The sequence below is a fragment of the Perca flavescens genome, chromosome 1 (genome assembly GCF_004354835.1).
Source record: "Perca flavescens isolate YP-PL-M2 chromosome 1, PFLA_1.0, whole genome shotgun sequence".
Taxonomy (NCBI): domain Eukaryota; kingdom Metazoa; phylum Chordata; class Actinopteri; order Perciformes; family Percidae; genus Perca; species Perca flavescens.
Window position 1 is genome coordinate 30,184,661 of NC_041331.1, and position 27,921 is coordinate 30,212,581.

The 27,921-nt window shown below is 40.9% G+C and overlaps 1 protein-coding gene across 3 annotated transcripts; it reads left to right on the forward strand.

The window, feature by feature from the left end:
• Positions 1–343: 343 nt before the first annotated feature.
• On the forward strand, positions 344–27,673 carry greb1 (growth regulating estrogen receptor binding 1). Of its 3 annotated transcripts, none has more exons than XM_028586493.1 (35): positions 344–465; positions 5,273–5,321; positions 7,191–7,351; positions 7,508–7,615; positions 8,143–8,319; positions 9,312–9,494; positions 11,246–11,359; positions 11,691–11,828; positions 14,070–14,231; positions 14,353–14,475; positions 15,295–15,480; positions 15,757–15,893; positions 16,135–16,411; positions 16,530–16,658; positions 16,765–16,977; positions 17,287–17,484; positions 17,600–17,783; positions 17,963–18,146; positions 18,236–18,372; positions 18,532–18,883; positions 19,028–19,143; positions 19,395–19,600; positions 19,706–20,315; positions 21,332–21,488; positions 21,584–21,686; positions 21,940–22,095; positions 22,272–22,408; positions 22,562–22,723; positions 23,774–23,978; positions 24,144–24,306; positions 24,465–24,583; positions 25,222–25,454; positions 25,924–26,124; positions 26,256–26,394; positions 26,591–27,673. In XM_028586493.1, exons 3-35 carry the CDS (start codon positions 7,198–7,200, stop codon positions 26,752–26,754), a joined length of 6,027 nt encoding a protein of 2,008 aa, XP_028442294.1. In that variant the 5' UTR covers positions 344–465; positions 5,273–5,321; positions 7,191–7,197; the 3' UTR covers positions 26,755–27,673. The 3 variants fall into 3 exon arrangements, with proteins under 3 accessions (XP_028442294.1, XP_028442310.1, XP_028442302.1); XM_028586509.1 differs by having other exon boundaries at positions 11,694–11,828; XM_028586501.1 differs by lacking the exon at positions 5,273–5,321.
• Positions 27,674–27,921: the final 248 nt, after the last annotated feature.

Sequence of the window (27,921 nt, forward strand, 5' to 3'; positions counted from 1 at the left end):
AGAGAGAAAAAAGTATGCTCATCATAAACACCTCAGACCACTAAATTTGATCATTTATTAGGTTGGATATCTATTTTTTTTCAGAGGCATATCTAATTTAGCATAACCTAACGTTACCTGATGCAGCTTATCTTGGCACATTTCTTTCCACTTTTGTATTGTTGCCTGTTCATTCAAATAATACAATGATATGACATATATGAAATTACCTTTGAAAAGAGAAATTAGTAAAGTAAAAACGCAGTGGTAAAGAAGAGTTATACCCGACTCTTGGACCGTACCATTTTTGTGCAGGAAGAGGGGGAGGGTCCTCTCTCGCTAAGATCAGAGGTGATGACACGCGCGACATCCAGTCCAGTCTTTTAGGTCCCGCGCCGGGTCGGAGTCATGGTGACAGCACGTTGGATCAACTTTCAGTCTTTTCATGAAGAATAGCTTCTGTGCTTCTCCCGCTGCATTGTAAAGGTAAGTTCTATCAGCAGTTGTTTTAGCATTTTGTGGTTTTACCGTAGTGTTTTCTGCAGGTAGAACACGTTACCTTGTCTTCTTGATGAAGCTAGACCACCATGCTCAGTTGTTGCCGATGATGTTAGGAAAAAGGAAATAATCAATGGTAACAATGTTAACAATGTTTCAGAAGAAGTTTAAACTGGGGAGCTGTGTCTTTCAGTTGTAAAATGTGTCTGTTTTGCTGGAAAACCTGTGGTCTGTTTTCACACTTTGTTCATGTTTATCTTTATCGTCACCAAGCTTAAAAGGACAGTTCTCTGTGTAATATGGAGTTTTGGGATTTAACTGTAAACCCGTTTCAACCACAAAATGTCCCGCAGTTTTCTTTCCATGGCTAAAGTTATATCTTGAAAACTACTGTACTTTCTCAAAAACTTTTTTAACTTATCATAAACGGGTAAGATGCTAGGCTACACTAATAACTTTTCCAGTAACAATAGATGGTTCCTCCATGTCATGCATAGTGTACATGGTCTCTTTTTCTCTCCCTATCCGTTATGTTGTAATATAGCCATTTCATATTATGCCTTAACTCATATTCCAAATGCATCTCATGAATTCATTTCATGTTTTCCAAAAATGTGTTTTGGTCAAGCAATTTTGGCTGCCACAAAAACGTTTAATACAAAATGTTACATTTATTTCGGGGAAATTGCCCTTATGTAACACTACAATATGTACTAAAACAGGTGAGTGCTTATAGATCCTTTATACCTCTCTTCAACAACAAAAACATGTTTTGAGTTTTTCTAAAAAGTTGTTTTAAACAGATATACTGTGTACTCTAAATGTTTCATAATAGGATATTTTTTAAAACATTTCTCTAATAAAGCATTTACTATTGTTTTATTTTGTCATATTGGTCCTGGTGTTTATGGCTGTTAAATAAATCAGTTTTATGATTAAAACTTGAAGAAAAACATAGAGAAAGTAGAGTTGCTGCAGTGCATTAAGATTGTACCGACTCCTGATGCTGCTCACAACATTTCATGCTGAGTTGGATGTGTGAAAATTCACTCGTCGATCCAGTTCAGATTCAGAAAACTTTATTGGCTGTCATGACAGAAAATCGTCTTAGACGTGGCCTCAACATACAGTGCAAAAACAAAACTTGCACAGTAAACATACAATAGCTTATAAAATAATTAACAATGGATACAAATAATACAATGTATGTGTGCAAAGTGACAGTGTTTGTGTGGGTCGTTACTTTTTATTTAAGTTTAAGTTTGTTATAGCTCTTGCAGCTGAAATGTTTAAATCTTAAACTAAGCTACACTTTCAACCAGATTTGCATTCCTGTAGACAACACAAGTTCCCCTGGAGTTATGCTAAGATAGAGAGAGCAGAAGAAAAAAAACTGTTCAAGGACGTGGTGCAACATAGAGAAGCAACAGGCAGAGCAGGCATTGCATATTCAGTAAGTTAGAGATTTGTGGTGCCTTACAGCTATTTCTTTATACTAACTCTAGCAGATAGTATACTGTAAAGTATGTAGGCACACAATGTCAGTGTGCTGCAGAAGACAGAAATACAGCATATCTGTATGTTACCTGTATAGTCTGACCGTAGCTCAAAACTGACAGTGTTTTCCAGCATAGCATGCTGGATAAATTGACATTGTAAATGCATGTTTAGAAATAAAACACTGTTTGTAAATGATTAGTATGAGGGTGCCTGGAGGGTAGTGATTGGAAATACGGTGTTTTGGCAGAGTTGACAGGTTAGATGAGTGGCTGACCAGTTCAGTATACGGATGAGTATGTAGATGTATAGTTGAATGGCTGGCTGAACAGTTGGCCAGTTGGCTAGCTGGCCGTCAGTTCAGTGTCTGTTGAGCAAACTGTGAATGAGTGCATTTGATGTGGGTCACCGGTCAGTGATGAGCCCATCTGAGGGTTCGCTTGGGTGTGTGTGTGTGTGTGTGTGTGTGTGTGTGTGTGTGCGTGTGTACAACTGAACGCTTTGCATATGATTGTGGCCGTGGGTCAGTGATCACAGACCATCTGCAAAGCTGGACGTTTTTCTCTTTTAATGCTACTGCTCAAGGCTGAAAGAGATGCTGCACTGACCAGCTGACACTGCTCAACATTCTTCTGCCTTATCTCTCACACACACACACACACACACACACACACACACACACACACACACACACACACACACACACACACACACACACACACAAACATCACCACTCAAGTACAGTTTCTGTTGATAATGTGTGTACACGTATTGTACACATTGTTATGCATATTTGGAGGAATGCATTCACTTAACTGTGAATGTCTTTGGTTGTGTGTGTGACAGTGTAATATGATCAGCTATTTAAAGGTGCAATGGTGGAGGTTGGAGACCAAACCCTGCTTGTCAGGCTTAACAGAAAGAAAGAATAGCAGGGATGCTGCATTTGTTTGTGTGTGTGTACAATTGGTATGTGGGCCTGGCCAACAGAGAAAGAGCCTGGGGTTCTTATCTGACCTCTCCCAGGATGACCTTTCACCCCTCAAGACAAGCCCTTTGTGTCCACTGAGCCTGAGTCCATGGGAGAGCGTGTGGGTGAGTGTGTGTGTGTGCATTCACATACGTGTGTATTAGAAGTATAGGCCACATCAAAGTCTTACTTAAACATTGTTATTTGGATTCACCTTTGGCCTTGCGGCCATGAGATATCCCTCTAATGAATAGATCCGTAACCTCAAAGCAGAGAGCGTATATTTGCGTTTGCATGTATTAGCAAGGATAATGTATAGTCCTGACAAATTTGCAGGGGCAATAACTAGTACATCAAATATCTTTCTAACATTTTCTTAATATAAAACATCCTTGGTAGCATACAATAAGATGCATTTTTACTTCATCGTGTCCAAAATTACCATTATTCATAGCAGGTTAAAAGTGATTGAGGTCTTTCTTAGTAAATTCTTTTTTTTTAGATCCGCTACATTAATTTGACAGGGAATCAGTAATATCCTAAAAAAAAATGTTTTCGTAAGAACTCTTTAAAAGTGCTGAATACTTGAAAATAAAAGCTTTGGCGTGGTTTGCATGGAGCTGATAGTTTAAAGGGATCCTAAATACAGGTTTGTATGTGCATGTTTGAGTGTAGTGGTGGTGGGAAGGGGGTCCAAGGGGTCATAAAACACCACAATAGTGTCTCTCTCCCCAGGGTGAAAGAAAGACAGGCAGAGAAGAAAAGTAGGGGGGAGATGAAAGGATCTCCCACTTCCACGTCAGGGACAGAGGAAGGAGGGGGAGACAGATGGGAGGAGAACAAATTAACAAAGCTTCAATTTAAAGTTTTATATTCAGCTTATTTCTGTCATCTCTGCTACATGTCAACTTTTATGTGCTACGGGTCTTTTAGGTTTGTTATGAACAGATAGTCCTTAATAAAGGATTCCGGATCTGTGTAACAATGGAAGAGTACATGTGCATCCACAGATTAAAATGGACATTTTGACTGAACAATACAAATGCACAGCACTAGGTTTCTTTGTGTGCTTCCTTGCAGCCCTTGGATTTTAAAGCAAACTGTTTAACATTATAGTGGACAGACCTTTTTCAATACCTGCAGAAAATTCTCTCTTTGATGTTACACGATATTGATCCAAATTAATATTTGGCAGAAAAGTCTACGCAAGACAGGAAAAAGAGCCAAATTATTATTATTTGTTATTTTAGGCTTACCTCTTTAAGGTAGAGCAATAGTAACCATGGAATTAAAAAAACATATTAAATGGATTTAGACTTACAGTATTGATTATTTGGTTAACAGTTGGTCAGTAGTTTAGGATTTTAGTCAAGATTCAATAAAAGGTGGAATACACCTCTCTGCTTTTATCTCCTCCCTGTCTCCTCTTCCTCTGCTTGTAAAAAGATCAGACTGCTCTTTGGTAGAAGGTGTGATTACTTCCTCTCAGTGCCGGCTGTGTTATGACAGGGCTTTTTTGTTTTCCGTCCTCTGTCTTTCTACAAAGTGGTGCAAGGCATTAAAAGCCTGCACTGTGTCTTTACATATGAAAGTGTGGAAGCAGAAGGTGGCTGGTGAGGTGTGTGTGTGTGTGTGTGTGTGTGGGTGTGTGTGGGTGTCTGAGTGAGAGAGAGAGTGTGTTGGGTCCATCTCCAACATGAATCTCAAGAGGAGAATGTAAAGCTGAGAGCACATTCTCAGGACTTGGCATGTTTACATCAACATGTGGAACGTTATTTGATAAGGGGCAGATGTCTAGAGAAAATCTCCACCAGCGTACTGTAGCTAGTAGCATGTAGCTGAAGAGCCTTTTTGGCAGAGATCAGTCCAAAAGTAAATTCCCTAAGGGTCTGTTATTACTATCAAAATGCAGTCTATATGTCATTTTTTTTCTCAAGTTATAGATAATAATAATAATAATACTTTTATATTTTCAGGTTGATTTACAAACTAAAACAGTGTTGCTGTGATTGTTTTACTTTTTCATTCTGGGTTTGTCCCACCGTATTGCACAGTGGGATGTGGGGGTATAGCACAATTAAGAAGGCATACAAACGTGGGGCCATGTAAAAAGCTGAAACATGAAGATTCATTTTTTCTGTTGAAAGAGCAGATTTAAGGACCATTGGCTTCTTCTTAAATGTTTTCTGCTAAAGCAGGCTACAAATAAAGTTTAAATTAAATGGAAAATATAAATGTTTTTGCTGTCAAGGGATGCAATGCATTGTTTTGTAAAGCAGTGCATCACTTTTAAGTCTGTAATCTGACAGGCTTGTTTTTTCATTACAGTAAGATGACCTGCAGTTTGCTGACTCGTCAGTGAGTCTCATGCTACCAGGTTTGTCATATGTATTTTTTTGTGTGTGTGTGTGTGTGTGTGTGTGTGTGTGTGGTCCTTTTTCATTTTTATTGATCTAACCATTTTATATTTTGCTAAAGGCATTACTATCCTATTACTTGTAAAACGTCTCCAAGCACCATTACTGTATCAGCGACTAAAATACCTAGGCTGATAAGTAGGCTTGGATTGCCCCTGTAAGACTTGAATGGTGGAAAATACTGAGCTGAACTGATCTAAATTACAGTTATATAAAGTGGAAGCATTTATTAGGGAAATTATGGTAATTGCCTTTATATGGAGAGGAAAATAGTTCCAAGAAGTGCATGGCAACACCAACTTCTTACAGAGAATTATTTGTAATAGTAAGACTTTGCCATGGAGGCCTGAGTGAAGATGGAGAAAGGCATTAGGGAGAGATGGATGTGAGGAGAGACCAACTGACCGGTCAGAGGGTCTTCAGTTGCTTTCCTAGAAAACTAGGCTGTGTCCTTAAAAACACTGTGATGAAATAGCATGCTCATTCTGTGTGTGTGTGTGTGTGTGCGTGTGTGTGTGTGTATGTGTTTGGCAGCCAGCATATGTGCAGTCCCAGGTTTAGATAAGGGGGATTAAGTTGGTGTTTACAATCCGGCCTAGTTATTCCCCTCCTCACTGACCCAGTTTTTTTTTACCATTTACCATCTAACACATTGGTTAGTCAGTATATATGACACGTTAATTCAGGATCTTATGTACTTACAATCTATTATTGTAATTTTCAAGATGAGCATGGCAACAGTGACATGCATGACTCCCCACACATGATCTAAAGTAGTCAGTAGTGTATGATGTGTCTTGCAAACAAATAATACAGCACTGCTTTTACTAAGTTCATTGTTCAAAAATGTTCAAAAATGCTTCAATTTTTCTCACATTTTCTATTGTTCTTTAACACACTTTTTAAAATGACTAAACTTTACTAAAACTAATACAATAACTTGAACACATTCACTTTGAAAAATACATACACAGTTGTAATCATTTTTACATGCCTTTTAATGTGAAAATTAGATGAATAAAAATGATCAAATAATCTAAAGCAAATGTACTTATGGTCATATGTTAAACCTAAACAATTAAAACAACAGTGTTCTGTACACATTTTTAAAAAGTACATGCATACAATTTATTAATTGGAGTGTTTCTCATCTGTTGTTGAGCAGATGAGAGAGTTGATCAGAGAGAAAACAAGAGAGAGAGAGAGAGAGAGAGAGAGAGAGAGAGAGAGAGGGATGCAGAGAGAGAGAAAGTAGAAAAACAGTGTAGCATCTAGGTCAGGGTGTCCTGACTCTGTCAGTTCAGCTGATTTTATGGCATGCTGTCTGGACAGATGCCATCCACTGTTTATGTGTGTGTGTTTCCATGTGAGTAGTGCTTTCAGTGGATTTCAGTGCTCGTCAGTGCATAATGTGTGTGTGTGTGTGTGTGTGTGTGTGTGTGTGTGTGTGTGCTTTTTGACAATATTAAGCAGTACATTTATTCTCATTGTCAGAGGGCTTTAACTTTCAATGTATTCTGTCTTTTATCACATACAGAGTTCTTTTTTTTGTCATAGTGCTTTCTTTTATGATCTTTTTCTTTCTCTAAAGGACCTTATTGGCCAGATCACTATGATAAAATCTGTTTTTCCTGTTTGTTTCTAAAGCTGAAACTGACATTACTTTACATTATAATGGAATGGCTGGTAAGTCTGTATTTAGAGTACCTGACAAGTAGCTTGTCATTCAGTGCAGTAAAGGTTGAACTGGACAAGCAAACAAAATCAATTTACTGTGAGCTTATGAATACCTTTTGAGTGTCCAACACAAGGTGACTGTGGTTTTGCAGGACACCAATGGGGAACTCCTATGCAGGCCAGCTGCGGACTACGCGCTTTGAGGAGGTCCTCCATAACTCCATTGAGGCATCGCTGAGATCAAACACCATAGTGCCTCGCCCTGTCTTCTCACAGCTATACCTCGAGACAGAGCAGCCATTGGCACATGATGGTGGGTTGCATGGATGCAATGGAGAAGATGTGATAACGAGTTCAGCAAAAGAGTTTATTTCCTCAATTTGAATTATGACATCTCTTTTGCATCTGCATCTGCTTGTCTCTTGTTCACCATTAAAAATGCTTTTTTGTGTGCATACATCCCCACCAGGTCGTACAGAGAATGATGATGAAGACGATGAAGATGGCTCAGAGTCTAACAGCCCCCCAATACCCTATCAGATGAAGCCCCCATCTGAGGGATGCTGCACCACGGATGGTTTGTACACATACACAACTTCTAGAAAAACTTGAATCACACACAGGGCCACATTTACAAAGAATCTTTACTGCATTACAGTCACAATTGCAACGAGGAGATTTTCAAAACAAGCACACTAACCTGAAACTGCAGTTTCCTTGTACAGGGATACATCTTGCATTTAATCAGTGTTCACCTCATTTATGCATGTGCTGTAGGTTTACTGAAGGATCATGCAAATGAGGAATGGGTGCATTCTGCTGGATATACAGTCACATTATTTGCAAGGGTCAGTTTTGTGAGTGTGTTTGGTTGTGGTGTAGTTGGGAAGAAAAAAGTTAATTTGCCTCCACTAGAAATCTCAATGACAACTAATAAAAGGCGAATAAGCGTCAGAAAAATATCCAGGCTGGCTGTCTACATAGTGTATATCATTGGTCTTCTTATTTATGCTAAAATGAGACACAGTAATCTAAAAGTCAAAGAAAAGCTACCAGATCATTTTGTGAAAATGACTGTCCTATCCTGTCTTTTCCTCCCCACAGGCTTCTGTCAGGCAGGCAGGGACCTGCGTCTGTCCTCGCTGGCGTCAGATCCCTTGGATGTGCCCCCTGGGTTCATGTTGGTTGGGGTGAAGTCCCCCTCCCACCCTGAGTCCCTGCTGGTGTGTGCCGTGGACCGCCGCTTTCTGCCAGACGAACGGGGTCACAACGCACTGCTGGGTGAGGAAGGAGACTCACAGAGAAACAGGAAAATATCATCACTGTTTGTTAAAAAGTGAAAAACCCTCAAATTGTCTATTTTCTTTTATAGGAATAGTTACAGAAATACCTTTATTTGCTTTTTTTCCAAGAGTGAGATCCACCTTGTGTCTGTGCTTTAAGTACAGAGGAGATGAAACATGTTAAGCCTAGCTTAGCATCAAGACTGGAGACAAAGGAAAGCAGCAACCCAGGCTCTCTCCAAATTTAAAAAACTAGTGCAGTGCCCATTGAAAATAGGCCTGTTCGGAACCAGTCAATTGCTTGGCCTGTTGAATTGCTGCTTTCGGCTTACTCGAGACTCACTCATCCAAGAAGACAGCCAGCTGAAGAGGTGCCCTAGTCAGTCTGCCCGCAGACCCCTGAAGCTCCGCCCGTGCAGTTAATCAAAGTTTTTAATATTGAACGTGTTTGTGTGAAAATGTGCAGCTAGCGAGTGGGCATGTTGATGAGGTTAATTCCACTCGCTCAAAACCGGAAGAAAACAAACTTACGAGGGTAAAGAAATAGGGTCAACAAAAATGTCTAACTGGAGAGATGACGAGATACATGAACCTCTGTCTGTAAGGGCCCACGCCAAAATCATCAAATTCAAGGAACAGCAAGAGACTCAGTTGTTTATGACGAAATTATGAACGTCTCCATGACGCAGTGTAATTCAGTCTGCTGCACGCTCTAGCCAGCACCACCCTTTGTCTAAATCAAACAGATTATTTCCAGTGAGAACACATTTGCTACATGTGTAAAAAGGAAACTCCGGACTATGTCGGGATGTAATTCCTCAGACGTTGTCCAGAGTTCATATGTGAAAATGTAGCTTTATAGTTAGATACTATCCCTCCTTTTACTCGTAACTAATAAATATTCCTTTAAGTTGATGACATGTGTGACTGTAGGAACATAAAATGCAGCCTATTGTAATCGTACATTTTCTGTATATGTGCTCTATCCAGGCTTCTCAGGGAACTGTATAGGCTGTGGAGAGAAAGGCTTTCGCTATTTCACAGAGTTCTCCAACCACATTAATTTGAAGCTCAGCACCCAGCCCAAGAAACAGAAGCACTTGAAGTACCATCTGCACCGAAACAACCAGGGCGTGCTGGTCAAAGGAGCTCCCATCTGCTGGCGGGGACACGGTAAGTGTAGCAAACCCCCAGCCAGACAATGGTGAAGCGTACTGATGTTTCCAGAAGCCTTTATTTACGTTCAGCCGTCAGCCTGGTTCTGAACACAAATATACCTTCTCTTTCCTTATACCTTTTCTTCATGAAACACCGTAAGAGCTACAGGACAGATAAAATACCTCTGTCGGTATTCACAATGCCAAAAAGCTAATGTTAGTATGACTTCTTATAACAAAGAGATAACAACGCATTTAAACACTTCACAGTGGAATAGATTAAACTCCATATTACTGTACATGAACATTTAACAAATCAAACACACAATACCTTGTGATATGAAATAATATGAAAAGAGGAAACTAATAAAATAAAGCTCTGAAGTGGTTACCTTATTAATACACCTTCCTTAGAGTCAGTTACATGTGTTTCATTGGAGCAACTGGAGTAATTTTTTGTATTCGAAAGGTGGAACCAAACACACATTTTTGGGGGGTTTGAATTTTTTTCTTTGAATGTTTACATTTAAAGTTGTAGTCCGTACGATTTGAGTTAGTTTGTTTCTAGCGGCAGCTTTGGCGGTAAGATGTAATTTCAGGCGCGCCTCTGGGACTTCATCTCCCAGAGTTCCTTTCAAAAACGAACAGTCTCGACTGAATGACGTCAGTAGATTGCAGTTCTCACCTGCATGATGCCTTCACATGCTCTAGTCCATACAGATAGCAGTTTAGTCTAAGATGAGCTAAGAGTTAATACATCCATGAAGATAAGTGTAGGGACACGCGCAGCCGTGGAGATGATAGAGCTGGGGAGGCAGCAGCAAGTTTACATAGTTAACCATGCTAACGCAGTCAACAGTGCTAATCGGAATTACTCACCGAGGTTATTGGGGCGGCACGATGTTTTCCAGCACTGTTTACCGCAAAGTTTGCACTTTGTGGAGAGAGAGTGGTTCATTACATGGAGGACAGACTGGAGTTTAGTTTTTTCTTCATTTTACTTTGGACTCGAAGTTGAACGGTCATCTTTCTCTGTCTGTTGGTCCGCCGTTGTGAGTCAGCAGTAAATAAATGTAGGTGCCCGGGCAGATTAACGTACCGTTTCTTTGCATATTTCCTTGTTCATTGTTTTAACTCACTCTTTGATAGATAGAAATTTAGCAGACAATTAACTATATGAAAATCTTACGGACAATAACTTTAAAGTAGTACTGTCCCCTTCTGGCTCAGCAGTAGCGTTATAAGCAAGTATAGCACAATCACAAGTCATGCATTTGGTTAGAGGCCTTTATCTTTAGTTTAGGTCTTGTATAGTCATAACAATGTCTACAAATCTGACAAAACAAACAATGAGTGTATGGGTCTGACCAGATGGACAGGTAGGACCTTAAGGTCAGGGGGAAAGGTGAGACTACAGAGTATACACAGAGGTCACAGTCTGGAGGTAACCTATCAAATTAAAATAGTTTGAATGGACACCATCTGGTGAAAACGCCTATGAGCAAGGACACTAACCCTGTGGATATCAAGTTCTCTCAATGTTTCTAACCTTATCCTGTTGTTTCTGCTTGGTTCTTAATTCTTTACTCCCGGAGGGAAAGAGTAAAGCTTAAAAGTTTGGTAAACTTACTTTTTGAAGCGGCCTCTGTTATTACTCCAAAGTGTGCCCCCACACAACGAATAAGTTATTGCAATTACCTAGCTACTGAAATGTTTCTGTCTCCTGGATAAGTAATAACAGTTTTTGTGTCTGTGTGTGTGTTTCAGATGGCAGAATGAGACAGATGGGGTCCAGCCTCTCAGAAGGCCATGCAATATCAGCTGAACAGCCACCAAACATGGCACTGAAAAATTCATCACACACACCTGGCAGCTACACAGGTAACACACACATACACACAGAAATGTGAATATCAAATCCAAAAATGCAACGTTGATATCAAAGTTCTTGTTGAAAATTGTTCTGTTGTCTTGGTTATTTGTTTGGGTTCTCAGGCCCAAAGAAGTATTTTACTGTTTCAGACCACATACTCTAATTTTACCATGAGATCACTAAACATTAATGGCAGTGCAAACAGTTGTTGACAGACACCCGTATCTCACTTAAACTAGTGGAGAGAAGGCAATATGTAATAATCACAGAAATGTTTTTCATTCAAAGTTACGGTTATTAATACTATTGATTGATTCATTTTTGTCTATCTGTAAACAGCAGAATCAAATGTGGACCCGAGTGGTCTGCCACAAATAACTGATGCCCCCCACTTGCTGACAAATGGCAACCATGCTGTTCCCTCCATCGCCCATCCACCTTTACATCAGTCAAGGCCTGGGAGACCCTCAGCTACAGGTACAGATTGTGCACACTGGTAACTTCAGCTCTATAATCCAGTTAATATCCAGAAGGATGTGTATATATCAAGGACATAAGATCTATTTGATAAACATAAACACTGTGAATAAGAAGATTTAAACACAAAATAAATTCCTCAATATTAACTTACAATACTATATGTCAGAACTAATATGGTTGTTGAAAAAATCTGATCACATCAACTAACTGCATGTACATTGAGGTATAAAGGTAGAAGGAGGTACAGTATGACTTACTGTTTGTAAACACAGCGTTCAAAGTTGGCCCCGGCTCAACGAGCCAGAGAGAACGCAGCGGTGATCGAGCAAGAGAGCGAATGAACAGAGAGAGCACCGAACAAAGCAGTAAATCAAATTTTATTGTTTATTGTTTCATGGCGGTTACGTTCTAAAGCACGAAGAAAAAAAAGCTTCGTCCTGTGTTTGTGTTGGTTAAACGTGTGTGTCGCTATGAGATGCCGAGGGGCCTTACGGTACCTGCAAATGAGAATGGGCTGCATAACCTGCACACTGTTATTGACTGGGGGTTACACAGCAACATGGGGCCCAAAACGCCCATAAACGTCCCAAACACAGACGAACAGGCAGAGGGCAAGGTCTCTGCAGATACACACACACATCACACACTTCTGTTGGCTCATAAGTGGTGATTGTGAGGGATTACTTTTGTATTAGTCTATACATTGTTTTTTAGTAAGATGTACTGCATAATATACCTTTAAAGATCTGAATATTGTAGCTCATCTTACAGTGTGTATAGCATAATTGTCTGATTTCTAACCATTATCTGGCTTCTTGTGTGCATGTAAACGTGGTCCGATTGTGTCTGTTGTCATTATACCCCTCCCCTGGGTGTCTTCACACCTCTGAAAGGGAGCGCTCCTACCATCAACGAGCCCAAACTGTGTGTGTGTGTGTGTGTGTGTGTGTATGTGTGTGTGTGTGTGTGTGTGCGTGTGTTATAACACCCCTGCTATACAGGAGCCAGCAGGCAGCTGCATTGTTTGTTATGGGTTGTCCTTTGTCTTTCTGTCTCTCTCCCTCCCTCTCCCTGTCTGTCACCTCTATTAACTAGGGTTATAAAATTCCTTCTCTGTCTCCTCTTATTTCCTGCTTTCTGAATGAAAAGCTTCCTTCCTGTCAATGTTTCATGGCCCTTTTAACAAGTGGACCTTTTATGTGTCTCTATTACTGCATTTCAGTAACAGAGGTTGCAAGAAAGAGGAAAAGAAAGATTAATGTTTGACTAAAATACGACTTTACGTTACTGTATCAACAGAAGTCCATCCTAAAACATTATTTAGTGTATACTTTATTTATTTGTGGGTTATTAGAATTAGAAAAGTGACTTCTCTGCTATACAAGAAATTATTCCTAAAGTAAGTCAGTAAGTAAGTAAACTTTATTTATATAGCACTTTTCACAGACAAGAGAGGTCACAAAGTGCTTTACAGTGAAAAAAAAACAAAAAAAAAACACATAAAGAACAAAGCTATATGGCTAATTAAATGCTTGTCTAAAAAGATAAGTCTTCAGGTGTTTTCTAAATGTTTCCACAGAATCCAAAGCTCTCAAGGCTAAAGGGAGAGAATTCCAGAGCCTTTGGGCCACCACAGAAAAAGCACGATCACCTCTTGTTTTAAAACGTGTTCTGGGAGCAAAAAAGCAAACTGTATTGTAGAAAAATGTGACACTGAAAATAGTGGCAATATATCAACTCAAAAAATGAAATTGCAGTGACAAGTATAAAAGCAGGAGCAGCTACTTATGGGCAACAACAAGATCCCATAGCTGGTACAAAGCAGAAAAACTGTAAAATAAGAAAACAATAATATATATTTACCAATGACAGTATTTTTTAAATGTATTTAAATCTGTGGCAGTTTATTTTTGGCAACATTGGGCAACAATTCTGTAATGATCTTTCAGCATATTGCAATCCAAGTGGTCTGAGAGAAAACTAGACTTTTTTTCAGGCTTTAGATAATCTAGCCCTGTTGGGAGGCTTTGGCCAATCTCAGGTCATTTCAGAGAGAGAGAAAGCATTCCTATTGGCTGTTCTGCACATGCATATGCCAGTGCAACTAAGAGGGGACAGGTAGAGCTGCTGACTTGCATGTTTTTGCTTTCTACCCACTGCAGCTTTAAATTCTTTTAAATTTAGATTGTAAATATAAAAACGCTAATACGCTATGTAATCTTTTTCTTTATCCTGCAGGGTCCCATGCAAATGCTGGACCTCCAAAAAAGAGGCACAAGGGCTGGTCGCCTGAGTCATCTGCCAACAGTCTGACAGAGAGCACTTTGAAGACACCACCATCTTCATCAGCCTTATCAACATTATCCATGTCCTCTGTCATCACAAATGGAGTTAGAACAGGTAAAAAGAGAAGAGACATACTGACGAAAAGATAAATGAAGAATATATGGGGAAATTATGTTTTGTGTTGCTTGTAGTGTTTGTATCTGTAAATTGAAATATGTTTCCGTCATTTTTCCAGAGACAGCAGCCCCACTGAGTTCATCACAGGGGTCCTTAACCCCACTTTCTCCGGCAGGGCTGTCTGTAACAATCCCTGATGAGCTGCTACACACCTGCAGACTGAAACCTGTCATCTTTAAAGGTCAGTCAACCAATTGTATCATTGATTTATCATGATAAAATGCACTTTATTTATGATTATTTGTACCTGTCACAGAGTTGACTAGCTAATCAGTCAAAGTCATTATTGACTAGCGGGTGTTTGGTTAACATTTTCAAGTCAGTTGTCAGTGCTGGACTTTCTCAAGCGTGTGAACCGTTGAGATTTTCAGTAACTACCCAGCAGATGGCTAGTTTAGCTCACCACTCCTCTCAGGTTAGAAGTCAGCCAACTCCTGAGGCTGTTTCCCGGCCTATTTGCCCTCCCCCTCTAACCTTTTCAACCCTTTGTATCACCTGTCAACTCATCCACATCTCCATCTTCTATGCCCTCAACCGCTTCCTATATTCGGAGTATGAACTTTCATCCTTTTATTTTCTTTCCGTTTTCACTTTGTATTTATCACCTATCTGCTCCCGTCTTTTTCTCCACTTTAGCTGCTTCTTGGGCCTCCAATCATATATTTCTATCTCTACTATCATCCCTCTCTCCCTTGGGAGTAGATAGAACTTCATTTTCCCACCACTCGATCCTGTATAACGACTGGTCTCTATTTGGGTTTGTTGCAGTGTGAGACTTTTTTATAGTAAATTAGAGAAACACAAACAGCAAAATAAAATCTAACATAGGCCTATCCATGTACATCGGGAGCAATTTGTATATTGCTCATGGACACTTGGGATTGGCTGAATGAACAACCTTACGGTTAATGGCCAAATCCACCACCTGAGCCACAGCACCAAGTACAAGTTATTCTCAGCCTCCTCACTGTGTTCATCTGTTTACCTCTCATTAATACAGGTCATGGCCCACTCCCTCAGCTGACTGGAAATGTCAGTGAAGTGCTTGTCAGTTCTCTGCTTCAGAGTTGTTACTTGAGCTCCCAGACACTCCCCAGAGTCTACCAGCACTATGGACCATCACCCCTTCAGTCATTGTCAACTGAGATGCAGATTCTACTCACAGTCTACTACCTTGTTCAACTAGGTCAGTGTAAAACCTTCTTCTAGAATAAAGGCTATTATCACTGTTCAGTCAGACTGCAGAGAAGAGGCAAGTGATTGACATTTCATAATGTCATTGCTGTGTCTCATAATGGCCACTAAGAGGCAGACAGTTCTGAATGAATCAAGCTTAAGTCGTCTGACTCTGGCTTTTGTTAGTCCCCAAACTCAAAACATATTCCATAAAACTACTCAAAGGTCTTTTGAATTCTTCTTTGCCACACTTACTTTTTTTGTCTCTCACCTTGATTTAACCAAGGCCTTGACCAGGTGCCCCTAATAGAGGACTTGGAGCAGATATTCATGAGGTCATGGAGGGAGTCTCACCTCAGCGAGATCAGACAGTACCAGCAGCCTCAAACACCAGTCACCCAAGGGAGGCACTATGGCATAGAGGTGAGACATCTGAGAAGTGTCCTATTGTCTAAAAATTAAAAATTAAAATAAACAAACACATTTACAAATAAAAATGAAGCACTTTAAACACGACACAAAGTGTTACTCTATCTCCCTTTACCTCAAGTTAAATATGCTGTCCTCTTCATGCCGTATATTGCAGAAACAAATCGTCATGACAAGACTGAATAAGACTGAATAAATGAACAAATTGCTCATCCTTTTTCTACTCTGTCTCCAGACCCCATCCACCCTGCCTGGGCTCCCCCAGCATTTCTCCTTACCTCCCCAGAGCCAACAACCCCTGACCCCCAGCCAGCTTCCTTGGCTCGCCCAGCTCGCTGCGTCGTCCTGTGGAGAGGGCGTGGTGGTGTTAGAAGAGAAGATTGGATCTTTGGCTCAAGGCCTCCAGCAAACGTTCAGCAGGTTAATGGAAGGACGGCTTGAAAACACCAACTACGTGGTCATTATTTTCACTGCACCGGGACAGGAAACACAGTCCTGTGTGGTCGTCACAGGTGGGAGTTGTGTATTCATATGCATGCAAATGTGTAAATGTTGTTAAGTTGTCCAGAGAATTTAACAGAAAGAATAAAGCAGATTTTATCTCATTGTATTTGTCTGTGTGTGTTGCAGGTAAACACCAGTGTCGTGCCTTGGCAGAGAGTATGTACTCCCCCAATGAGGGTCTGAAAGAAATCAACCACCAGCTCTCCACTGGTGTTGCCCAGGAACTCATCCACTACTGCAATTCCCTCGGACAAGGTTTGTCTGCCTTTTTTACATGCACCTTTGTGTGTGCAGTGCATGCTTATTAATGTGTGTTTTAGTCATAATTCACCACCATAAGGTGTGCCTTTCTGTTTCTCAGATGGGGATTTGGATTCCCTGTTGGATAGTGCCACTGTGGACAGCAACGAGCCATCTCCCTTATCCAGTAGTCAGGAATCCGCTGAAGAGAGGAGTCTTAAAACCACACACAGTCCCAAAGACACAAACAGTTCAAAGGATCCACACACACAGTGTTCAAAAGACTCACCCAGCCCTAAAGAGAGAGCTTCAAGTCCCAAAGACACCTGTTCAGGTGAGACACAGACAGGTTTAGGGGGACACACTATATATGCAATGCATTTCCTTGCCTCGCCGTAGTGTGATGGGATGACTAACTGTTCTCTTCAATTTGCCTTTTGACCTATTGCTGATGCAACTTTTCCCTGGGATCCATTTGATTCACTGTAAAATACACAAGAATAGTCAGAGATTACATCTGCATGTATTGTATGTCCTTTCTTCCTTTTGCCAAAAAATGTGCACAGCTGATACCAGGACAATCAATTTAAAATCAATCCTTGATTAAGTGTGATGATATGGATTTGTCTTTGTGTGTGTGTAGAATACTCCATAGAGTGGCGTGAGGTTCGTCCCATTCAGCTAGCAGTGGCCAGGAAGCTACTGTCCCATGTTTGTGCCATAGCAGACTCCAGCACACAAAACCTGGATCTTGGCTCCTTTGACAGGGTCAGCTTCCTCATTCTCGTCCCGCCGTCCGAGGTAACATTTCAGCAGACCGTTCTCCACCTCTGGAGCTCTGGTTAGTTACAACTTTTTTTTTTTCTCAGCAGTTGGTTTTATTCATTCTTGTCTTTGTAAAGGAGAGACAAGATGTTTTTATGTTGACCCTCTTTCTCTTTGGCTATGTGTCTCAGGTGTCCTTCAGGAGCTTGGGGGTTTAGACCAGGAGTGTTTGTCTCAACGGGAGGCTGAGCGTTATGTGGTCAAGATGGATCAGAACGCTCAGGCACGAATTGATAGCCTCATCCAGGAAGCACAAAGCAACTCCTCCACACTCTACATCCTGGTCCATGACCACGCCCACTGGGACATTAACAGGTATGTTTAGTGTGTGTGAGAGAGAAAATGAGAAAGAGATCAGAAGTCGTGCAGAATGATGACCGTGTTGTTATTGTTCCATCAACTCAACAACCTGGTACAAGAAGAGCATCAACAAAGCAATCTAGTGTGTTTTAGCTTTCTCTGAGTCTCTGTCGTTGTCTCTTTCTCTCATTCAGTGCATCCCACAGTAGCTCAGACAGTGATTCGGCTCTGGTGGACCAGCTGTTAAACTCCCGTGAGGTCAGAGATGCTCCAAACATCCTAATTCTCCACGTCACCTCCTTCCCCTTCGCTCTGCAGACACAGTATACCCGCATCAGCCCCTACAATGAGATCCACTGGCCCTCTGCATTCAGTAATGTAAGATGGGAGGCTGTGTGTGATACACGTTCTGTATTTAACGAACACTAGTAGTGAAAATAATTCACATTGCGTGTTTGTGTGTGTAGGATGTGGACCTGTATCATGAGAAGACGCGCTACTATGGTGTCTCAGAGCTTTTAGAGTCGACCCGTTCAGGGAGCAACCTGCCTCTGCTGCGTTATGATTCCTCCTTTGAAAGTATGGCATCTGCCCTGGAAGAAAGGTAGCACAAACATACACATGCTTAATCTACACAAATACCCTACTCTTCATAAGCATGTTTGAATTACTTGCAGACCTGCACAAAAAAATAGAGCAAGAAGCCTTTACAGTCTCTCTCTCTCTCTCTCTCTCTCTCTCTCTCTCTCTCTCTCTCTCCCAGATTCCCTAAACTGCACAGTGCTGTGATCCGGACTACGGTTTTGATCCAACACTACTGCGTAGCTCTGATGGCTGCATCCAGCAGAATCAGCAGCTCCCACAATCTCCACAAACACACCTCTGTGGAGACCCTAGAGATTGTTCAATCACTGCTCACTGCTGCCCAGCAATGTCCCGCCCACCATGGCCACATGGTCCTGCTGCGGATCCCATCTTTGGCTCTGGCAGCATGGGCCCACCGACGGTTGTCCAGAGTTAGGAGGCAGCTGGGTCTGGAGGAGAGTTTTGAAATCATAGTGGGGAATCCAAACCAAGCTCTTAACATTGGACAGAGCTTCACTGATCAGATCAAGGTGGGGTAGTAGGTCACAATATCATGGAATACAGGCAAAATAATTCTATGGATAGATTATCTTACAACTAGAGATGTAAAAATGCACTGACTGACTGTGAAAATTGTATTTTTCTGTACTTGTGTTTGTGTGTGTGTTCTGCAGACATGGCTGAAGATCCAGGATGCTGACTGGGTTCCTCAGACCTACCTGGAACTGGAGTCGCTTCCCTGCATCCTGATCCTGTCAGGAGCTGAGCCACTGGGAGAATCGCTGCCCAGGTACACACAGAGTTCTGATCATAACTCTCTAACTTCTGACCTAAAACTTTGACCCTTTGTTGCTAAGCCTCAATGCACTGCAGTTCCATTGCCAAGTGTTAACGTTATATGACCGAAAATAGGTCTAATGTGGAGCAACGTTAGAATAATCTTAATGAAAAAGTGTTATACTATAGTGTCTTGCAGGAAAGCGACAGAAGCTGTAGTAAATATAATCTGGGGTTTAAACAGTGAATTCATTCTGCTCACAGGTCATTGAAGTATTGTGATCTTAGAGTGATAAGCTGCTCCTACCTTCAGCGAACCACACTCGAACAAGAACTAGGACTAGCTGCTTATCTAGTGAGAGCAGAGTCACGACCCCCACACAACCCCGGACCAGGAAGTGACTTGCTGGAGAGTGACGCGGAGAAACTTAGCAGTACTGACAATGAGGAGGAGGAGGGACAGGAGAACGGTGAGATGAGATGCATATGAACAGTTCTTTAAAATGTGTAAAATGTTCACTTGCTGTTTTAAGGGATATCTTAACTACTATACTTTTTCTTTCTTCCATTTCCAGGTTACTCCCCTAAAACATGCAGCCAGCAGCTCCAGTCATGCCCAGACAGAGGAGCTTTAGATCCCTTCCCTGCCCAAAGCACCACCTCTCCAAATATCCAGAAAGGGACCATGGACACCATACAACCTCCCTCACAATCACAGACTCAACTTCAACCCCAGCCTCCATCTCAGTCTTTTCCGTATCCTCAACCTACATTACACCAACCTTTGAGTTATTCTCAAGCCCAATCGATCTCCCAGCCGCAGCCACAACTCCAAATTCAGAGTCAAAACCATCCATTATCTCAAACAAATTCCCAACCTTACACTCAAACACTTCTCCAGCACCAGTCCCTCTCCCAGATGCAAATACCCCACCCTAAACCTCAACCGCCTCCCAACACCCAGTCTCGTCGGCAACACTCTAAATCCACCTCCTCTGGCTCATTGTCCCCGCAAGCCTCCTCTCCTCATCTGAGCTGCTCCTGGGCGCGGGGAGTGAGTCGCCCGCCTTCTGTGCTCCTCTCTCGTGCCCTCTACGATATCATCACAGCCAGTGACAGCAGCGGTCTTCCACGATGTACTTCATTCTTGCCACACATGTCAGTCGCATGGGCAAGCAGCTTCAGGTAAAACCAACACATTTCTTTTCACACCACTACAAATAGTATGATATATGACTGATGTGATGAGATATGAGGTATTTATCATATATATCTCATATCATATGAGATATGATATGGTGAGTTGGGTAGCTATCGTGCCCGCATCGTTTTCCAGCGGGATGTTGGGAGCTGTGGTGTTCTGGAATGGCGGTGCCATTCAACCGGGTGACTCTTTTTATGTGTGACGATCTGACAGCCACATTCTTCTTTATGATGAATCATGCACTAGTTGAAGGATTTGATGGGATAACATTTCACTGGAATTGTACCTTGAATGATTTCATGTGACAAATAAAAATGTATTGATTGATATAAAAGCTGACTAATAATTTATCAGCCACCATTCTGCCCATGGTACACGAACACTATTTAAAACTTTCATGGACTGCTAGTACAATGCAAAGTTACCCTTATTTATTTGAAGATAAAACGTAAAATAGTCTTTTATCTTTAAAAGTAGTCTTCAAAATTTGCTTTAGTTCAGGCGGACCACCAAAGGGTTAATTTAACTGTTTGTAGTTTGAAAATCGTAGTGGATTGGTTCAGTGTCTCAGTGTGTATTAAAGTTTAGAAATGAAAAGCTATAATGATAATAGTATTAAACTTTATTTCTATATTGCCTTTCAAAAACAGACTTACAAGGTGCTTCACAAAATTCAATACCATACAATATAGGTGCAAAGGTAGTGAATCATAGGGAATAAAAAAAGAAGGAAAAAAACGATAAGTCAAAGTATGCCATACATACTGTAGGGTGTAAGGGTTCAATATGAATCAAAGTCTGAACAGTAGGCTTGAGGAGACTTAGCTGAATTAGTTAATCCTGTTTTATTCCATTATAACCAGAATGGACATGTGTAGTTTTGAACAAAAGACAGTTATGTGCATCCAGACCTTTTACTCAAAGTGCCCTGAACAGATCAGAGACTGAAAGTCTTACTAGGAGGAATTTAATTAAGAACTATATTGTTTGTGTGCAGGCCCTTGCTGAGTAAGATGATGACGTGTACAGAGCAGTCACTGTACTACCGCCAGTGGACAGTCCCCCGCTCCTACCACATGGACAGCAGAAATCGCACTGAAGGACGAAGTGACAACTTTCACCCTCGCAGGCTGCTGCTCAGTGGACCCCCACAGGTACTTTCTGCCATAATTTCTTTCTTTTATTCAAACTCAAGATCATGTTATGCTGTATATTTACATTAATTTCCTTTTGTTCTGTCCATGGTCAGGTGGGTAAGACAGGAGCGTACCTGCACTTCCTGGGTATTCTGTCTCGGATGCTGATCAGGCTGATGGAGGTGGATATCTACGATGAAGAAGACATCAACTACAGTCAGTTTATTTGCAACAGTAGCCACAATTTCTTAACTACATTAAGTAAAATATGGAGACTGTGCTTTCTAAACAACTATAATATTTCTGTATTATCTACTGTTTACCCAACATTTTCAATGTTTTGCTGTTATTGCTGCTAAATATGATGAAAATCTAGGATTTTGTCAGAATATGTCAAGAACAGATTTGAATCTTCATTATACACCATGCTGTGAACTCCTGTGTAACGCTTGTAAATGTGTTTATTTAGGTACACAGGCTGAGGGGGTGCTGTACCACCCACCCAATGCTTCCTGGCCCAACCCAGACATTGTAAGGACGATGCCCTTTGACTATACCATCCATGACCCCAAATATGATGACATCAGCTCTGTCTATAGCGCTGGATACAAACCCAGTGCTGAGGGTAGGCACAGTCAGAAAACACACACGAGTCAATATATTTTTTACACAACCAAAACTATATTCACAGAGCATTCATCTTCTCTTAATGTTTGTTGCTTGTAAGAACAAATCCTCAGAAGTTAACTGTATATTGTGCTGTTGTCCTAATCTTTCTTTTTCTCCTGTTGTCTTTCCAAGGAAACCATGTGCGCCAGGAGGATGTATACCTACATAGGCGGACATCTCGGATCAAGCTGTCCAAATATGCGGCGTACAACACATACCACCACTGTGAACAGTGTCATCAGTACTTGGGCTTCAACCCCAGATACCAGGTCAGCAGAACACAACAAACACACAATCTGATAACTGACAATCACACACTGCTTTTGAAATGTTAAGTAATAATAATAATTATGTATATGTTATTAAATTAAATGTAGCTGATATAATCTGATAATGTATGTCCTCTCTAATCTTATATTCAGATGTATGAGTCAACACTGCATGCCTTCACATTCACCCATCTACTGCTTGGGGAAGAGATTCAGCTTTACTTCATCATCCCAAAGTCTAAAGAGCACTACTTCAGCTTCAGCCAACCAGGAGGCCAGCTGGAGAGCATGCGGCTGCCTCTCACCTCTGATTGGGTGAGTCCTTCCTTAGTGAAAGCTTAACAACAAATACTAGCCTTTCCTTTTGCCAGATGCTGATGTACAGAGTAAAAAGAAAAGAACTAGCTCGTAAATAGCTTTTCCAAACGGCCACACACAAAGGCGGCTTGAAAAGCTGGTTGTTATAGAGAGAGGCGAGGTAACAGAGCACATTTTCAGACAGTGTCTCCTGGAAGACAGTCATGATGGTGTTGCGTAACGAATGAAAAAGGAGAACCAGAGAGGGAACTTCAAACTCATCTTACTTCCTTAGCTCCACACAATTGGCCAATTACTGCGTGACGTGAGTGTGAATATCACATTGTCGGTTTTGGAAAGAGTCCCCCCCCCCCACACACACACACACACACACACACACACACACACACACACACACACACACACACACGCACAATTACAACATCAAAAAGTCGTGGAAGCTCTTCGACTCCCCAACAAACACTTCTGATGGAGTCATCTGGTACCTTTGGCTAAAGATCCCAACTATAACTGAGGATATCAGTAGTTTAATATAGAGAACATGATAATAATAAAACTACAAAAACTACAACTAGATAAATGGTGATGTGCATCCCTATTAAGCCTTCTTAGCAAAGGAACACTGATATTATGAAATGTGCATTTTCTGTTTAGAAATGATATCAGAGACTGTGTTTCAGTTAATCCCTTCTAGGTACATATGTACCACAGCACATTACCATTGCATTTAAATTGTGATTTGCAGTGTTGAGCACAGTGCAACACCCTTGAGCTCCACTAGGTGATGTTACAGGCTAGACTATAGCTAAACTTGTCCTTGTGGTAAAATGGATTACTGTAGCCCAGTGGTTCCTATTTATTTTCATGAAGATATGTGCACCGCAGATTTCTGTTTGAGAGGGCATTTTGTAAATTTAGTGAAGCACTCTGATCACAACCTCTGACCAGCACACCAGCCAGAAAACATCTGAACACATGACATCATCATTGATATTATCATCTTAAATTTTTTTTTGTCATTTTAAATTTTATCTTCTTGTTCCCCAGAGCCCAGACTGCATCAAGAGTCCCATCTTCACCCCAACCACCGGTCGACATGAGCATGGTCTGTTTAACCTGTACCATGCTATGGATGGAGCCTCACATCTGCACATTCTGGTGGTCAAAGAGTACGAGATGGCTGTGTATAAGAAGTACTGGCCCAACCACATTATGCTGGTACTGCCCACTGTCTTTAACGGCACCGGAATAGGTATGTTACTGCTACTACAAGTAGACATGTAGGGATTATACTTAATTTCATAGATTTCTATTACAGGTATTCGTAGCAGTTCTGACACATACGGTACTGAAAAGTCAATATCAACTGTTTTGTCATAGTCCACCACCTTCATAAACGGTTCCTGTTATTCTGCAGGTGCGGCTCACTTCCTGATTAAAGAGCTTTCGTATCACAACTTGGAGCTGGAGCGCAGTCGACGTTTGGAGGGAGGGGGGCCAGCAGGTGACGTCTGGCCATTCATCATCCTGGCTGATGACTCCTGTGTTATGTGGAACGCAGTGGACCTCGACGCACGCAAGTACATACAAGCACTTTATTTACTGTATATGAATAAGTGTGTTGGACAAAGAAGCTTTTGCTTTTACTAGTAGTAATTATTATTTACTATACTTATTTGTTTATTAATGTTATGAGTCGGTTTAAACATAGCTACTGTTTGCTTCCTGCTGTCGTTAGTGTTCCAGTGGAGCATGCTGTGTCACTGAAGCACATCTTACAACACATGGAGGCCTGCCCAGACCTGGCCAACTACGGACTATGCGGGATCAGGAAGTGGAGCAGCCGTGGACTCACAGGTCAGGGGTCATGATGCCAGAAACCTTGAAAAGTCAAGAACCATTTTTGACAGCATTTCAGTCCTTATAATTACTATACAAATTAACTTAAAATATACATGTCCCTCCCAGGGACAAAATATCAAATATATGAATTACATAGTATAATAGAACAAACTACATGGAGTGTAATCACACACACAAAATGTTAATAAGCACAAAACGCTATAAGCTTCACTAACATAGTAACCATTGCAAGGCTGTTGTATTGGACTGCACGGGATACTTCGAAATAATAAACTGCTACTATGTGTGTTCATTAAGTTGCCTTGAAACATTCAGGGCAGATTCTACTTGCTTTAGATGCCTCAAATCTGAACTGCAGATACAGGTTGTGATGTCTTCATCTCTTCACTGTTTACTTGTTTACCTTAAAGATTTGACAGATATTATTTTGAAGCATGTCTGGCTCCAAGCTACTGTATATCTCCAATCTTTAAACAAACCCCCATAAGGCAGTGTGCAGCCTCAGATACCCAGCCACACAGAGCATCAATGTCTGAATGAAGGTTTACTTTGTAAATCACAATGAGTAAACATAACGTTTCTGCTTTATGACTGAAATAAATTAGAAGCTGCATTTATTTCGTTTCATCCAGGTAATAAACAAAGGGAGCCATTTTCCAGAGGCCACCTTCATGACTTCCTTCTCCTCAATGTCGACCGGAGCCAGAATGTCCAGTATGACCAGAACCGCTTCACTTGTCACGATGTGGACTTCACCCTGAGGCTCCACAGCGCTGGACTGCTTATCTGCCGGTTCAACAGCTTCAGCCTCATGAAGAAGCAAATCGCCATAGGAGGATACAGAACGTTTATTATCAAGACCAAGGTAGATGCTGAAGACACATGACAACACAACCACATATCACTCAGAGAAGCAGAATAAACAGATTTTAAGAATACTTAATAACTATTACTTCACTTGTATAGTATATAGTATAGTAGTACAGTTACACATACACATATAACGCCACATTTGCAGCTACACAAGAACAAATTATAATCTTTTTGCAAAAAAACAATTCAGTGGTCAAATTCAATACAACATTGTATTTGACCATCATTAATCAAAACAAACAACACATTAAATTACTGATTATGACTTGTTTTGGCTCCAGGCTTCAAAAACAGGCTATAGTATGTTTGGTAGCTAATACAATTTGGACTAGCACTCAAGCAGTCAATATAACTATGAATCTGTGTAGGCATGTAACAGCTGATGAAAGATATTTTACTATTTCAAAACTTCATGGAAAGCCTCACAAAGATTATTAAGCAAAAGTTTGACATTTCTCCAGACGACGGATGTTCCCACCTCAGTGGGGCCCTCGCAGTACATCTGTGCCCCAGACAGCAAGCACCTTTTTCTGGCTACACCAGCTCAGCTCCTCCTGGAAAAATACCTTCAACACACCAGCCAGAAGCTGTTTCCACTCAGCAACAAGAACTACACACACCCTGTACTGTCTGTGGACTGTTATCTCAACCTGGGACCTGAGGTATACACACGCACACACACACAGTCTCTTTATTTGTGGTAAATGATTTACCTATGAACAGAAGTATAGATTTATACACCCATAAATTCAAACACACAACGTATAAAAGTCACTGTTCTTGCATCCTGCAGGTGACGGTGTGTTTTGTGAGTTCTAGACCTCACTCTGTCAACATCAGCACCACAGGGCTGCTGTTCAGTGGCCTTCTCCTCTGTTTTGCTGACTCCTTTGTGACTCCTGTGTTCCTCAAGAAGTTCACCTTCCTCAAAGGTACAAAGGCAGACCAAATACAGACAATGTAAAAAAATTATACCACTGTAGGTGTTACAGATGGCGCATTTGCAATTAGTATTTTTTAATAACGGTACTGTACAGAGCAAGCTATATATGGAATCTCAGATCTCAATCTGAATGGCTAAATGTGCTAAAGTCTCTATCCCCCTCCCTTCTGTGTGCCTCGCTGTAGGTGCGACACTGTGTGTCATCAGCGCAGACCGTAGCTCTTTGAGGCAGACGGTGGGCAGGCTGGAGCTGGAGGAGGAGTGGAGGTTCAGGCTCAGCGATGAATTCCAGACTGCCAACGCCAAGGAGGACCGACCACTCTTCTTCCTGACTGGAAAACATATATGACTGAAACACACGTAAACAGTGGAGTCCCAGTCGGGACTGAAATCACCTGAATTGCCAAAGAGAGGAAATGTACTAGAGTGCTTTTTCATAGCATGACAGTGTGCACCAACATAGGTTCTGAATGGACAATAACGTGTTATTGCCGAAGATAAAAGGAAATCATTTTTCAAAATACATCTTTTATGTGGCCTTTATTGAGTCATGGTTATCCTGTGAGTTAGCAAAAGATTGTTCAGAAAACATTAAGGACTTTTCAGGAAGATTTTTCTGGTAATGAAATGGTTTTGTTTACATTTAGCGTGGTTTATGCACCACTCAATAAATCACTTTTACGTAATCTTAGAATAGTTATCTTTTTCATCCACTAGACTTTGTTTCCCTATAATAAAAAATACACATTAACTAAAAAAAAACATGGTGACAAAAAGGTTAACGGATTCATCTTGTAAAAAGTCTAGAAACTCACTAGACTCAGTAATTGCAGTTGCTGCTTTTGTATTTCTTTTGTGTTTGCAGATGTATCTGTGTTCAAGTTTATATTGCAATATCACAGTGTTCTGCACATTTCCTTGCAGGTCCACACAATATGAGAAGCTTTGAAAAAGGGTAGAAACAATCATATGTGTGTGCAATGGTAGCCGATTTTTGGCAACAAACTTTTAGTTGGCAGATTTTTTAGGTTTGTTTTGCATGTCTGTTTTTACATATGGAATATTTTGCATATATTTGGTCAGATTTGCATAATGTAAAAAAGTACTTATTCAGTGTTTGTACAAGAAATAGTATTGTGTTTGGATGTAGAACATTTGTTATGCTTAATGCTTCATAGACTGAATGAGGATTGTATTTGTTACTGTAGAAGAAACAAATCCACGGTGTGTTGGAAGCATTAACAATGTACAGTTTTGTATGCCTTTAATTGTATAAATGTACAGACATTTTAAATGTCTTTCCTGTGTGTGTTTGTATGTCCCTAGTATATTTCAAACAGAATTTAACAGGCTTTAACTGAATTTATCAGAACTTCACAATATGCAGATAAAGATTTACTTTCTCCTTTTACAACTACTTTGGACTTGAAGGTTTGTAGCCTAAAGGCCAGGGTGGATTTGACAAATTAGTCTGCACACTTCCTAATACCTTCTGTCACAAGTTGATGAGTGTTCC